The sequence below is a fragment of the Mirounga angustirostris genome, unplaced genomic scaffold, assembly GCF_029215605.1.
Source record: "Mirounga angustirostris isolate CCGP_5_RB_7025 unplaced genomic scaffold, mMirAng1.0.hap1 SCAF_11, whole genome shotgun sequence".
Lineage (NCBI taxonomy): Eukaryota > Metazoa > Chordata > Mammalia > Carnivora > Phocidae > Mirounga > Mirounga angustirostris.
In genome coordinates this window covers 26051562-26066289 of record NW_026991719.1, presented here as the reverse complement: position 1 = coordinate 26066289, position 14728 = coordinate 26051562, and the positions used below count along the sequence as shown (strand labels likewise).

Sequence of the window (14728 nt, the reverse complement as noted above, 5' to 3'; positions counted from 1 at the left end):
GTATCAAGTGCTCCCTGCAGACAAAACATGCATTCATTTGCGGTGTTGACCAAGATGTTTTAAGGAATAGAGACCTAGACTTCAAAAGAGGTCCCTGCTCCAAAGTACAGGTATGTAATTATAATACAGAGCAGTGATAAGAGCTAGGACTAGAGGTGTAAGAAAAGTAGTATAGGAAGGGGTGGAAATTCCAAGGGTTTGAAGAAGACCTGCTAGGAGATGGCAGCTGAGGCATTATTTGGAATTTCAAGCAGCAGATCTGGGGAACAGGGGAGGAGGCAATTCACTCAGATGAAAGAGCACGAATAAAAAAATCTTGTGTCCATCATGGGAGAAAGCTAACATTGTTAGTACAGAAAAAGGAAGAAGAAAGCTTGCAGAGGTTATGGGTCTTGTAAAAGTCGAATGAGGTATGCAAATTTAATGAATGGTCAGGAAATTATTCAAACACCTTTCACTTTATAAGGTTCCTTATGACAGTTCATATCCCTGTATTCTTTCCTGAGAAGGTAAGCAATGAGTTTTGAGTCATAATTATAACACGGAACAAAACGACTGGAACAATTCTTGGGAATCACCTTGGGATTGAAGCACTTATTCAGCAAATCTATTACCTGCATTTTGCAGGGAGTGGTTTAGCAACCGCTTTCCTTATAACCAAAGAAGAAAAACACCTCGCTAAACTGTTCCTAAGTTCTGTTCGACTTCACACATGATCTTTAAGTCTTTTATGTACCTGTGAGGTATGCTTTCATAGTTGTTTCTCAAGAAACAGAAAACTTAATTGATCAACTTTTATGCATCATTCTTTAAGCAGGATGGGAATCTTCTGAATTTGCCACCTTAGCTTACTCAATGAGATCATGCCATACAGAGCCCAGTAAAGAGAACCCAACTTCGGGGGGCTTGTGTTGTTCATGTCACACACTGAACAAATGAGTGTGGTAACATGAAGTTGATGAATTCTTCCCCTACCAATGCAGAAAGATGCCTCTTGGGCAGAAGAATCTGAGGAACAACCTGCAGTAGATGAAGAAGATTGCGGGCTACATGGACAGCAAGAGTGAAGAGTCAAAAGACAAGCACAGTAAGGCTGGCTCCTAAAAAGGAAGCCTACAAAGTTATGAAATATTTTACCCATATTCACAGAGGGCAAAAGCCGTATAAACTTGAGAACAATCGCCATGTTGAGTTTGGCCCCCACCGTGCTTTATGAACTAGTTGCCAACATTTAAGAATAGAAGGATTTCACTGAAAACTCTAGACTATCAGCTTTTCTTAAGGAATTGGAAGATCTGGCAACACCGGGCTGGTGTTCCTGCTTGGCAACGGTAGGCTGTCCCCTTGGCCTGAGTCTGCTCTCCAACTTCTACCTGGCTGGCCCCTGCGGGCATTTGTGTGGGCAATTCTTTAATAGGATTTCAAAAATTAACCCACAGTTAACACACATGTCTTAATGGTCTTTCTTAATTTGGGGAGATGGTAATGATGACTGTGTATTTTATATATTAATCAAATCCAGTTAGACTATCTTATGATTCAGGATTACTTTACAAACATTTATATGAAAATAAGACAAAGTGAAACCTGCCCTGGGTGATCAAAAGATAAGCAATGTAAGAGACAGTAGAACTACATCTTGGCAGCTCAAACCAGGGTAAGTCATTAAAGAAGATTCAAACTAAAATTGGACTGAAAGCTTTTCACTTTAGACAAGAGAGACAAGTATCAAAATGAAGGCACAAATGCAGGTTTTAGTCAAGTGGTCAGCTCAACAGGACTTGGAAAAAACATATAAACTTTATAGATAATGTATACATATATGTACATATATATATACACATACAAAATAGCGCACGAAAAAATGATTTGAAGTAAAGACAGAGCTAAATAATCATTCAATAATTACATCAACCTGTCAAATGAGTCAAATGTCCACTGAAAGCTTGAGTTCTTAACCACTTATTTAAATTACTTGTAAATTAAATCTTACTAAACTCGGTGTGTATCAGTTTAAGAGCAAGTTTCCTAATTGCACAAAACATACTAATAAGCAGAGTCCCTTAAATAGCACTCCGTTGTGATAAAACTGCTGTCATCCATGGTAAATAAAAAGAGAAACAGAATTTTCCCGTCACTTTATGCTGTGAAGCACGGAGAAAACCATCTGTTTGTAACCCGCAAAGTATCCAGAACTGAAATTTTCGAGTCTCTGAAATTAAGTAAAGATGCTGGTAAAGGCAGTGTAGTGTGACTTTTTCCTAATGTGTTCAGTGCCCCCCCCACCCCCCCATGCCGGCATTTCACCTTCTGCAATTTCTGTGGGAGAGGATGACAACGCATCATCACGCCAATACTATATTCATATTCGTTCTACTGCTCCAAAGGACGCTGTGTTAGGCTACCAAAGCCCTGACACAGCTTTCGCCCCATCCAAGGACGTCCTGCGCCCCGCAGGCCAAATGCTCCTGGGGAAGCCCGCAGTAGCGGTCAATGTGGCCACCTGTCCCTGGCTGCAGGCGGGCCGCTCTGCACGGATGCTAGGCGAGTCCCAGCTCCCTTTGGCGGTGGAGTCCCCTATTAGTAGGTGACCCGGCTCCACCACCAAGGCCGGGGCTGCTCAACTCGGCCGCGGGGGTCCCGAGAGGCCGAGGTCCCCCAGGCCCACGCAGGACAGCTCCAGCGTGGCAGGTCCCGCTCTGGGGGCCTTGGCCTCCACCCTTTGCCTAGCGACCGGGGGCCCGGGGTCGGAGAAGGCGCAGGATGGGGACTCGACAGCCAGCCCCGAAGTCCCTGGGCTCCCGCCTCGGCTCAGCGCCTCCTCAAATGTCACCCTGGGCTCACCAAAAAGCGCGTTGAGCTGGTGCCCTGGTCCACTGCCCCCACCAATGGCCCCAAAACTGCTTTCTTCGCGGCTGCCATGAAACCAGCTTCGGGTCAGCGGGCTATCGCGGCCCGTTTCCCGGGTGACGGCGGCGGGAGGGGGAGGGGCAGGCGGCGAGCCGGGAAGGCGAGACGGCGTGCGAGGGCAGAACGCTCGGACCGCGCTCCAGGCAGCCCCTTTACCCGCGCGGAACCTTCTCACCCCGCCCCTCCGACCCAGGCCCCGCCCCCAAACGCGTCCCCCACGACTACGGGGGCGTGGCGGGGGGGCGGTGGCTGCCTGCCGGGCCAGCCAACTAGCGAACGCGGAAAGAGGCGGAACGTTCCGACAATCAGAGGGCGGTGTGACGTCACGGGGGCGGGACCTGGGCGCGGCGGAGGCGGTGGCCCGCGCAGCAGGTCACGTGGGCTCCTGCGACCCGGCGGCCGAGCCATCCAGCTGCAGGGCCAGGGGCGGAGGCGGGTGCTGTCCTTTGGCTGGAAACGCCGCTTGTCCGTGGAAAGGGCACAACTCCCAACCCGCGCCCTGGGGCTCCCTCCCGCGAATGGGTCCCAGAGTCCAGAACTGTTTCCTCTGGTGGGCTGTGCAGAGCACGACGTGAATCGCTCTTAAGACTGACCTGGTCAGGCCTTCCCGCGCTTCCCACGCCCCGCCCACCTCCCCTCTCCTTGCCCTGGATAATAATTCCCTGTGCGGGAACTGGTCCAATGTAGTGTGACCTCCGGGAGCACGGCGAATCCCCATCTTTGTATGCTTTTCAGGGACGAGGAACGCGGAAGTTCTTTCGGTTTAGCATTTAAGGGAAGGGTGCAGAATCAACCTTCCCGGGTTCCTCAGTTGACAATTAGGCATCCGGCACCTCCCTGTCCTGATGCACCCTTCCTCCTCGCTTGACCTCACTCGGGTGTCCCCTCCCTTCCACGCAATTTCCTCTCCCTCCATTAACTGCTCTACGAGGAAAGGGGTTCTCATTTGACCTTGAATTTACCTTGCCAGGATCCTTTTGAGTCCTATGTTTCAGGGGCTTTTCAAACTTTGAATCAAGACCCACTGCGAGAAACAGTTGACAACTCCAGGTGTGGGTGTGGGTGTCTGTGCGCACGCGCATACATTTATTTTATATTTAATACATATATTTATACATAAATATATTTTATGCATATTTACATTATTGAAAAGTATTTCCAAAACAATTTCTTTCCATGCTATGCATTCTGCATTGTCTTATTGTATTGCATATCATTTTATCAACTGAGTAAAGGAGGAAAAAATTAAAAAGAACAAAGGCCTTTATTTGGGGTCTCAGAATTGCAATTCAGGTGCACAGACTCTGGAGAAATCAGAAAAGGGTCTTGGTCATGTAGGGAAAGCAAGGGGTTTTTATGAGCAAGAAGGAAGGGGTGATTACATTCTTTAGATAAAGAAGTGAAAAAAACTGCTACTTCGGTGCTGACCAGTGGAGCTACTTCTGATTACTATCTTATTATTTGATTGGTGCCATCAAACAAACCTGTCTCTGGTATGTATTAATTCACTTGACTGGCCGCGTAGGATCTGAACGCTAGTTCCTCTGTTTAAACTTTATGACCAACTGTTTCTAAAACGATTGCTGCTCCTGGCCTAGTTCAAGAGTTCATGAATTGGAAAGAAAAATGGAGCTTAAAATTGAGAACCTTATGTCCAGAAATTTTATACAATCCCCCCTTTTGATCAAGATTTTTTTTTTTAGAAAAATGTCAGAGATCAATATTATTCCCTGCTAACCGGAGTTTTAATGTTCTGTTCTGGATCTTAAGAGGTCTGCTCCATATCTCAGGAACTAGTCTTTTGAAAATAGGTCAATTCAGTTAAACAGTTGTGTCTCATTTCAGGAGATGGTCTTGCAACGAGGTTCCCAAAGTTAGGCCCATATTGTGCAAGCAATCAGGTAATTAAAAAGAAGCATCTCTACGGGGAAAAAAAAGAAAAACAAAGGGAACAAATGTTATTGGTTGGAGCAAATTATAAACCCAGTGTGGTCCTGAGTGCAGCCACTGAGATTTCTAGATGTCAGGCTCATAGCATCTTCAGAGAGAGTGCGAGCAGGCAGTGGTAATCTGATAAATTTTCCTGGTTTGCAGTCTGACTATCTCTGGTGATCTTTCTGAGTGGCCCATACAGCAAAAGGCACGAAGATTGTTTAGACATGGGCTGTTGTGGCAATTTCTCTGAAGTTTATCTCAAGTTGTCTAGCTTCAGTGTGCAGGGCTTCAGGAAAAACGGCAATTTTTTAAAAAAGATTTTATTTATTTATTTGACAGCGACAGAGAAAGCACATGGCGGGGAAGGGCAGAGGGAGAAGCAGACTCCCCGCCGAGCAGGGAGCCCGATGCAGGGCTGGATCCCAGGACCCAGAGATCATGACCTGAGCTGAAGGCAGACGCTTAAGCGACTGAGCCACCAGGCATCCCCAAAACAGCAATTTTAGTTCTGAGTGACTCCAAGTCAAAAGAAGGAAAGAAAATTAGAAACCTTAGTTGGAGAGTCACAGCCAGATATTTGAGGATACCAGAATTTAGGATCCAGGCTAGTTTTATAGGGAAACCCTCAATCAGAACTAGAATCTAACATCCACACTGTGTGTTATGAAATATAATTTTTTTTCTCTTTTTAAAAAGAAAACCACAGGCCCGAAATGGTGTTACTTAGGCCGAGTTCTCAAACTGGAACTTAGTACCTAATTTAATTTCAGTTTCAATCTCCCCCAGAAATGTAGTATTTAAAATTTAAATTCAGTTAATTAATATATATTATTAGTTTCAGAGGTAGGGGTCAGTGATTCATTCATCTTATATAATACCCAGTGCTCATTATATCACCTGCCCTCCTTAATTTCCATCACCCAGTTATCCCCATCCCCCTACCCCCCTTCCCTCCAGCAACCCTCAGTTTGTTTCCTATGATTAAGAGTCTCTTACCATTTGTCTCCCTCTCTGATTTCGTCTTTTTTTTCCTCTTTCCATATGATCCTGTTTTGTTTCTTAAATTCCACATATGAGTGAGATCATATGATAATTGTCTTTCTCTGACTGACTGATTTTGCTTAGCAAAATAGCCTCTAGTTCTATCCGCCTCGTTGCAAATCCAGAAATGTAATCTTAACTGGTCAGTCAGGAATTTTCCTCATCAGCGCCAGAGTCTGTCACAGGGGGCCTCTCCATCCCCCAAAGGAAGATGAAGTAATCTGCATTATAAGACCCCCTGCTTCTTCCCCGAAGGGAAAGTGACCTTGCCTAGAACAATCCTTTTCTTTTACTAATATCTTTCAGGCCCCACCCTCTTTCCTATAAACACCTTCCATTTTGTACAATTTCTCAAAGCTTCCCTCTATTTGCTAGGTGGGATGCTGCTTGATTCACGAATCAGCTAATAAAACCAATTATATCTTTAGATTTATTCAATTAGGTTTTGTTTTTTAACACTCTCTAAAATCACCCTCATTTCCACCAAAGATAGCCAAATGAATACTAATTTGTTTGTGAAATAAGTCCAATTTCAACACCTTGGCCTGATTATTTTCAAAAGTGTAGCAAGAAGAGTGATTGATTCTATAGCTTCTTTTAAATCTGCTTTGCTGAAACTTTTCGTAAGGAATTTTAGATTGAACTTTCAACAGCTTCCTCAGGCTAAGAAGCCAACCCAAATACTTGCCATCAGAATTTTGTGTAATTAATAGTTATGGATTTGGGTGAATCCTCCCTTCTTGAGGTCCCCCAAATATCCTGAGGTTCCTGCCCGTGCCAGGGAAGTGACCTTCCTTACTCATCTGGTAAGGCTGCTGGGAACCCTGTAAGCAAGGTATCGGGCTTACTGTTCCAAGGGGCTTCATTGGCTCCATGAAGTCAACCTTAGTTCCCTAAAGCTATTTGGTCATATCTAGTCTATGCACTTCTCTCTCAAATATAACATTCCAGTCGAAGCCTTGGTAATATAACCAACGTTTGCAATGGTGTTCTGTTACAAGGAGAGCAGATTCTTAATAAATTTTGCAAATAACTATAATTGCCATGAAAATAGGAATATTCACCGAGAGTTTCTAAACTCTGGAGGGGTCAGGTAGGGAAAAAAAAGACAAATGTTTCATATTTATTCACAAAGGAATATTTTATCAAATTTCTGTAAGTCATAGATAGCTTAAGAGAAAAAGTTTCCTTAAATCTGGAAGAGCAAACATTAGAAAACCAGCAACATTTCAAACAAGAGTCATAAAAACTATGATCATCTTCCTCAGTTTATTCGGGCCCATGTTATTAATTCTTGTTGTTGGAATCCAGGTTTCTCACTAGTTACAAACATTCTTATTCGGTTCAGTTTTCTGATCTTAAGGTTATCAGAAACCTCTATTTGTCAAAAGTCCTTTCCATGAATCTCCTTGAAGCTGAAACACATTTGCAAGAGCATTAAGTATAAAACAAGAACTGTAAATGACAAAAGACTCAAAATGGCCATGGTTCAAGATCCGATGAGAGTTCATTACAATGCAACTGACAAAGAAATGTGGTTATTTCTGTGACACACAACACTTCAATAATTTGAATTACAAGTGATAACATTATACCAGAACATATTAAAACTTTAGGAATTTCCTATTATTTCTAGAGCAGTTATATTAATAGCAATTCACCCATACAATATAACCTAAGAAGGTTTATCGTCACTTAACCTGACAGTGCTTTGGTAATTTGACAATTTATTCAAAAAGACTTCATTTAGAATTTGAGTCGGGGGAAGTTTGTTAAAAATATCAGAAGTTTTTAAAGCACATGTCTAAATAGGATCACAGATAATTACAAAACTTAATACCTTCATTTATTATTCAAGGTGACAAAAGATTCTAAAGGCAAATATAGAAGGTTACATAGTCGTTAGCAAAACTTAGCTCTTTAGTTATGGGGAGATTCAGTTTCCTTAAGTAATCAAAGACCTGATAAAGACAAAACATCTCAAAACTTCGGTTTTCTTACCTGGAGTATGGTAAAGACAAAAATCTTTGTTTATAATTTCTTATTAAGAGTGGACCAATAATCTAAGAAAACTTTGTTGTTTTAACAGTGAGAGGAAACCAATTCTAATCTTGACCAGTGAACCTATGACATTAAAACTCATTTATTCTAGGGGAACCTGGCTGGCTCAGTCAGTAGAGCATGCGACTCTCTATCTCAGGGTCCTGAAAAAGATTCATTCATTCCAATTGTAGTCCTGACCACGCATAAAATTTTTTTCAAAGATTCCCTTTCACAAACTTTCTACAACATTCATTCTTACATTCAGATTTTGTCTATGTTTTCCCTCTTTAAATAACCGGACTTGCTTTAGGACAAAACTTTCTTTTCCCTCAACAAGAAACACATCTCTATTTCTCTTATCTTTTCTTACCGAACACATTAACATCCTACTTTCTTGGCATACGAAAATGTTTCCTTATTATTTCTAGTAGCTTAATTATGTTTAGTAGAATTCCTAACCTTTAAAAACCTTATTTTTCTTTTTTAAGTGAACTCTACACCCAACATGGGGCTCAAACAAATGATCCCAAGATCAAGAGTCACATGCTCTACCAACTGAGCCAGCTAGGCACCCCAGGAAACCTTAATTTCTTTTCTTCTTCTTTTTAAAAAATATTTTATTTATTTATTTGACAGAGAGAGACACAGCAAGAGAGGGAACACAAGCAGGGGGAGTGGGAGAGGGAGAAGCAGGCTTCCCAAGGAACAGGGAGCCCGATGAGGGGCTTGATCCCAGAACCCTGGGATCATGACCTGAGCCAAAGGCAGATGCTTAACGACTGAGCCACCCAGGCACCCTCTTTTTTTTTTTTTTAGAGAGAGTGTGCGAGTGAGGGGTGTGCAGGGGGTGGGGGGCAGAGGGAGAGGAGAGAGAGAATCCTTTTTTTTTTTTTTAAAGATTTTTTATTTATTTATTTGACAGAAAGAGAGACAGCGAGAGAGGGAACACAAACAGGGGGAGTGGGAGAGGGAGAAGCACTCTTCGAGCAGGGAGCCCGATGCGGGCTCCATCCCAGGACTCTGGGATGACGACCTGAGCCAAAGGCAGATGCTTAATGACTGCACCACCCAGGCACCCCAAGAAAGAGAACCTTAAGTAGGTTCCACACCCAGTGCAGAACTGGACGTAGGACTCTATCTCACAACCCTGAGATCATGACCTGAGCTGAAATCAGGAGTCAGACACTTAACTGAGCCACCCAGGTGCCCCTGGAAACCTCAATTTCTAATGAAAACTAAGAAGTAAGCAATTGTGAACTGTTATACTAGCATTCTTTTTTTTTTAAGATTTTATTTATTCTTTATTTTCTAAAGCAATCTCTACCCTCAATGTGGGGCTCGAACTCATGACCCTGAGATCAAGAGTCAAGTGCTCTACCAACTGATCCAGCCAAGTGCCCCTCTTTTTTTTTTAAAGATCTTATTTTTAAGCAATCTCTGCACCCAGTGTGAGGCTTGAAATCACAACCCCCGAGATCAAGAGTTGCACACTCCACTGACTGGGCCAGCCAGGCGCCTCTCTACTAGCATTCTTTAGACTGGTACATTTATGAATACATTTCATAAGTTTTAGAAACATATGCCTTCTTATAGTAAATTTCTCAGAATGGCACAAAACATGTTTACCAGTAGACCTAAATATCTTTAGTTTCTCTGTAACAGGAAGTCAAAATTAAATAAGCTTATGTTTTAGTAATTAATGTTTTAGTATTTTATCTGATTTGGAAATGATCTAGATATTTAAAGACTATCTATCATGTAATTTAACTTAACAAAACTCTAAGGTTTTAAGTTACCAAAAAGGATTTGGGGAAACTATTTAAGTAGACATAAATATTGCTGAAAAGTTTATTTACAAACTTTTATCTTACTTACATCTATTTAATTCACTTGTTCTTAATAATTATGTTTAGATTAGTCATGAAAATTTCACAAGACACTAAACAGCTAGCCATCACTTTTAAGTTATATTCGTTGCTGACAAATTCTGTAACAGAGATAACATGAGCTAATTTGACTTTTAGCAAACCTAGGTAGAATAAAAGTTTTATATTTAATGCTAGCAACTCTAAAAACATGCCTGTTTTAATTAAACCAACCAACTTCAATTAGCTTTTATATATTAAGGATTAATCTTAGATCACATGAATTTGAAACATATTTGGGTTCATTTCTATTATATCTCTGAGAATTTAATTTATATAAGCACTAATTTTCTTTAAGCCAATTAAACAGAGCTCTTTTTAAAATTAATTCTGGCAATAACATTCAGAGGTAGTAAATCCCATACATGTATAACACCTATGAACATAAAGACAGACATAAATGGTAACCTTAAAGCTACTGTTTTAAAATTTTTTTTTTTTTTTTTTTTTAGCCATGAGGGGCACCTGGCTGGCTCATTCAGAAGAGTGTGGGACTCTTGATCTTGGGATTGTGAGTTTGAGCTCCACGTTGGGGGTAGAGATTACTTAAAAATAAAATCTTTTAAAAACATAGAATAAATTTTTTAGCAATGAGACAAGTAGGATAATTCAGAACTCACTAGTTTATAAAAGAACAATTGGAACCATAGTGTTTTTCTGGCAAATGGAATCAGTTAACACTTCCTGCTCAGATAACTAAAACTTCTTCTACTAATATTTGTGGAGAAGGCACTTATCATTTGTATCTATCCTTGACAAGTAATGTTATGGAAGCTGTGGGTTAGATTTTGGGCCAGGGTGCTTCTATAGCCATTTGTAATTTTAAAAAACTCCCCCCTGCCCCCCCACCCAAATTTTAGGAATAGAGGCTGATCTACATCTGAGTTCCCAGAGACATTATAAGACTTTTGAGATGAAGAGTGGATGTTTGGGTAGCCCGGTGATGGGTACTAAGGAGGGCACGTATTGCATGGAGCACTGGGTGTTATACGAAAACAATGGATCATGGATCACCACATCAAAAACTAATGATGTGGGGCGCCTGGGTGGCTCAGTCGGTTAAGTGTCTGCCTTCGGCTCAGGTCATGATCCCAGGGTCCTGGGATCAAGCCCCATGTCGGGCTCCCTGCTTGGTGGAGAGCCTGCTTCTCCCTATCCCTCTGCCTGCCGCTCCGCCTACTTGTGCTCTCTCTCTCTCTGTCAAATAAATAAATAAATAAATAAAAATCTTAAAAAAAAAAAAAACTAATGATGTATTGTATGGTGACTAACATAACATATAAAATTTAAAAAATTTAAAAAAATTAAGAGTGGATGTTTGGGGACTGGTGAAAAGGAGAGGTTGAAGGATTTTCAGTTGTTTCTGGGGCTTTATTTCTAGTTTTGCAAAGATTTGTAGGATAAAGACAGTAGCTTTTAATCCCTCAAGGAATTGGGTTGCAACTTAAATGATATCATAGGTTGATCTACCCATCTGGCTATGTTATCCTCAGTTTGCTTCTTTCCCTGTGGGTATTTAGTTCTAATTTTAACTTAGGGGAGAGGACTTAAAAACATTCCTATCAGATGCTGAATATCAGCTTCTAATCTGGCCAACTTTTGACTACAGAGCTACTTTTTCTAAAATTCTTGCCAGTTTTCAGCTGGGACAAACAGTAAGTATTTCTGACAGTATTAAACAATTACCCTTTGAGTGTAAGACGTCCCCAGAGAGCGTGCAAACATACTACCTTCCCAAGAGCCCGAGTCACCCCCAAAGACAGCCAAAGGAAAGAACTGACAATCTGCATGTCGCAGAAAGGCAGACAAAACGATTGGAGCAGGAAGGTAACAGCTCTCTCTCTTGAGCTCACAGGGTCTCAATTGCCTTCAGCTCAAAATAATTCACATGCTGAAGTGGCCCACCCTGGGGAAACTTGCTCTGAGCCCCCTCGGCCCCCCTTCAGTCTTAAAGAAGTGTCATAATCCAGAAGCTAAGTTGAATTTTCTCTGTGCTGTTCTGCTATTGCCAAAAACATTTGCCCCTTCTGAGGGCAAGAGATGTGTGCCTGATACATCTCAAGAAAACTGCAGCCTAACGGGTGAACGGGGTCTGAAGGGACCAGAAGGAATGGATGAGTGCCTTGCAAGGGCCCCAGCTGAAAAGGGATAGTTAAGAATTTCAAAACTGCCATGGGTTATTAGACACTCCCACCACTTACGGGGTTTCTGTGTTCCGAGGAAGGGGGAAAGGAAGGTTGGTGGGGCTTAACACTGCCACTGTTGCTCCCGTGTCTATAGGGTGCAGGGGACAAGGAGATACGGGCTTCCAGGTATGGAATGAATAAGACAGGGGAATGAAAGGCACAGCGAAGGGAATACAGTCTTTCATGGTGACAGGTGGTGGCTATATGTGTGGGAAGCACAGCATCATCTCTAAACTTGAGTCACTATGTTGTATGCCTGAAACTAAAGTGACATTGTGTGTCAACTTCACTCAAAAAAAAAAAAAAAAAAAGAGAGAGACCTCATCTCACCCCATTCCCACTAACCTCCACTTCCCCTAAGGTATGGGTAGAAGTAACGGGAAGATCCCCTGTTGTCCTCCCAGCTGCCCTATTCTGTTATATGAGCATTTGCTCCCCCCATTGTTCACGTCCTTAGAGGGGAAAGTGCTCTTAGGCTGTTTGAGCCAACTTTGTCTTTTAGGTAACAAAGGTGGAATTAAATTTTTTTAAAAAGGGTTTTCACAATTAATTTTGTCAATACCCCAAAGTATTGTTTAAAAGTTTTAATCTGGGGCACCTGGGTGGCTCAGTCGTTAAGCATCTGCCTTCGGCTCAGGTCATGATCCCAGGGTCCTGGGATCGAGCCCCGCATCGGGCTCCCTGCTTGGCAGGAAGCCTGCTTCTCCCTCTCCCTCTCCCCCTGCTTGTGTTCCTTCTCTCACTCTGTCTCTCTCTGTCAAATAAATAAATAAAATCTTTAAAAAAATAAAAATAAAAAAATTTTTCTCTAACCTATCATAATAATCAAAACCAGATGCTTTTGGCCATTGAGTACATTGTTGATTTGCTTCTCCAATCTATAGTCTTTTGAAAAATCTTAGGGATAGTTTTATGTAAATCTTTAGCTAGCTTAAAAGCTTCTGTTTTACCTATAGCTTTTCACTTGGAAAAATCATCAAAAGGCTTTGTCCAGCCTACTTTGCCCATTCATCCCTCTATATTCTCCTCACTTATAAGCATGTGTATAAGTTGATAAAGGTCAAAATTACTAGGTTTACAGGTCTGAATAACTAAAATGAATTCCTTAGTGAACCCTAGAGGGTCTTCAAGGGCGCTGGGAAGGTCCTTGGTAGCAGCTCACAATCCTGCCTTGGTTCAAGGAGTATAAATGACTGATGAAGTCTTAGAACCTCCTTCATTAGGTTCAAGTTTAGAAGGAGTTTGGATGACTGGAGGGTCCAGAGGAACCTCCAGGTTGATATTATAGGCTGGAAGTTTTGTGAAACTAGGATATACAGGACAGCCTGGGTGTTACAGTGGGGTAACTCTCTGACTCTTGGTTTCAGTTCAGGTCATGATCTTGAGGTCCTGAGATGGAGCCCTGCATCAAGCCCTGTGTCAGGCTCCATGCTCAGCGGGGAGTCTGCTTGAGATTCTTTCCCTCTGCCTCTCCCACTCATGCTCTCTCTCTTTCTCTCAAAATAAATAAAGCAATATATCTTTAAGAAAATCCTAGGATATACAGGTGAAGAGCAGGAGGGGGAAGGTAGAGAAGAGCAACAGCTGTAGCAGTTTCTGATAAATTTTTTTGGTTTAGATCATCTCTGAGGGAGGTCAGAGTCGGCTTTAGAAAGTTTAGTTATTTTTGTGTAAGGAAGCAAGTTTAGAATGATTTAATTTCTCAGAGGCCTCCAAATACTAAGTGAACTATGCTTCCTACTCAAGCTGCTTGGTTCTCTTTTCTTTTTCCAGTTGTGCATGCAAATAAACTAATTTTGGAATCTCCAAAGATCCCCAGAGTGACCACTGTAATGACAAGTAAGATTGAGCCAACAAGACAGAAACTTACACGAAATGGACCCATAACACGCACCCAGCTGTGGTGCCAGGCAGGGGCTGTTGTCGAGCAGCAATTTTCCAAACCAAAAGCCCCACTGAGTATTCACCAGACAGAAGAGAGTAACTCTGTAGTGCAGACACATAGACAGACAAAAGCCCACACGGGAAAGACACCCCAAACCTGGGCCTGAGCCTCAACCAAAAAGAGGAAGTTTGGCGGGGGGTGGCGCTCCCGGCTGACTCAATCGGTAGAGCATGTGACTCTTGATCTTGGGGTTGTGAGTTCGAGCCCCATGTTGGGCATAGAGCTTACTTAAAACGAAATTATGAAAACAGTGAGGTTTAGAACCAAGAGAACTCGCCAACAGAACCCCGAGCCGCCTGCTCAGGCAGGTACCATGTTCGAGTCCAGAGTCAGAGGGGTGCATCACTTCGGATTCCATGCTATTCTCACACCATTTATGTCAACTGAGAAAAGGAGGCAAAACTGAAAAAGAAGACAGGCCTTTGTGATCTCAGAATTGCAATTCGGGTGCACAGATTCCAGAGGAGTGGGAAAAGTGTCCTGTTCATGTAGGGAAAGCAAGGAGTTTTTATGAGAAAGAAGCAAGCGGTAATTACATGATTTAGACAAAGAAAAAAAAACCCCTGCTAATTTGGTGCTGACTGGTGGAGCTGCTTCTGATTACTATACTATTGATTATTGTATTGGTGCTGTCCCTGGTGTGTATTAATTCGCTTGACTGGCCTCATATAATCTGAATGCCACTTGTTCTGTTGAAATTTTATGAGCAATTGCTTGTAAAAGAATTATTGCCTCTGGCCCAG

At 42.2% G+C, this 14728-nt stretch overlaps 1 protein-coding gene across 4 annotated transcripts in view; it reads right to left on the bottom strand.

Moving 5' to 3' along the window:
* The window catches only part of GK (glycerol kinase), a 77350-nt gene extending 74265 nt beyond the window's left edge, over positions 1-3085 (bottom strand). For all 4 annotated transcript variants that reach the window (XM_045876057.3, XM_045876070.3, XM_045876062.3 and 1 more), the window contains exon 1: positions 2845-3085. In XM_045876057.3, coding sequence (XP_045732013.1) covers positions 2845-2922 — 78 coding nt within the window. In that variant the 5' untranslated portion in view covers positions 2923-3085. The remainder of the gene's footprint in view (positions 1-2844) is intronic.
* Positions 3086-14728: the final 11643 nt, after the last annotated feature.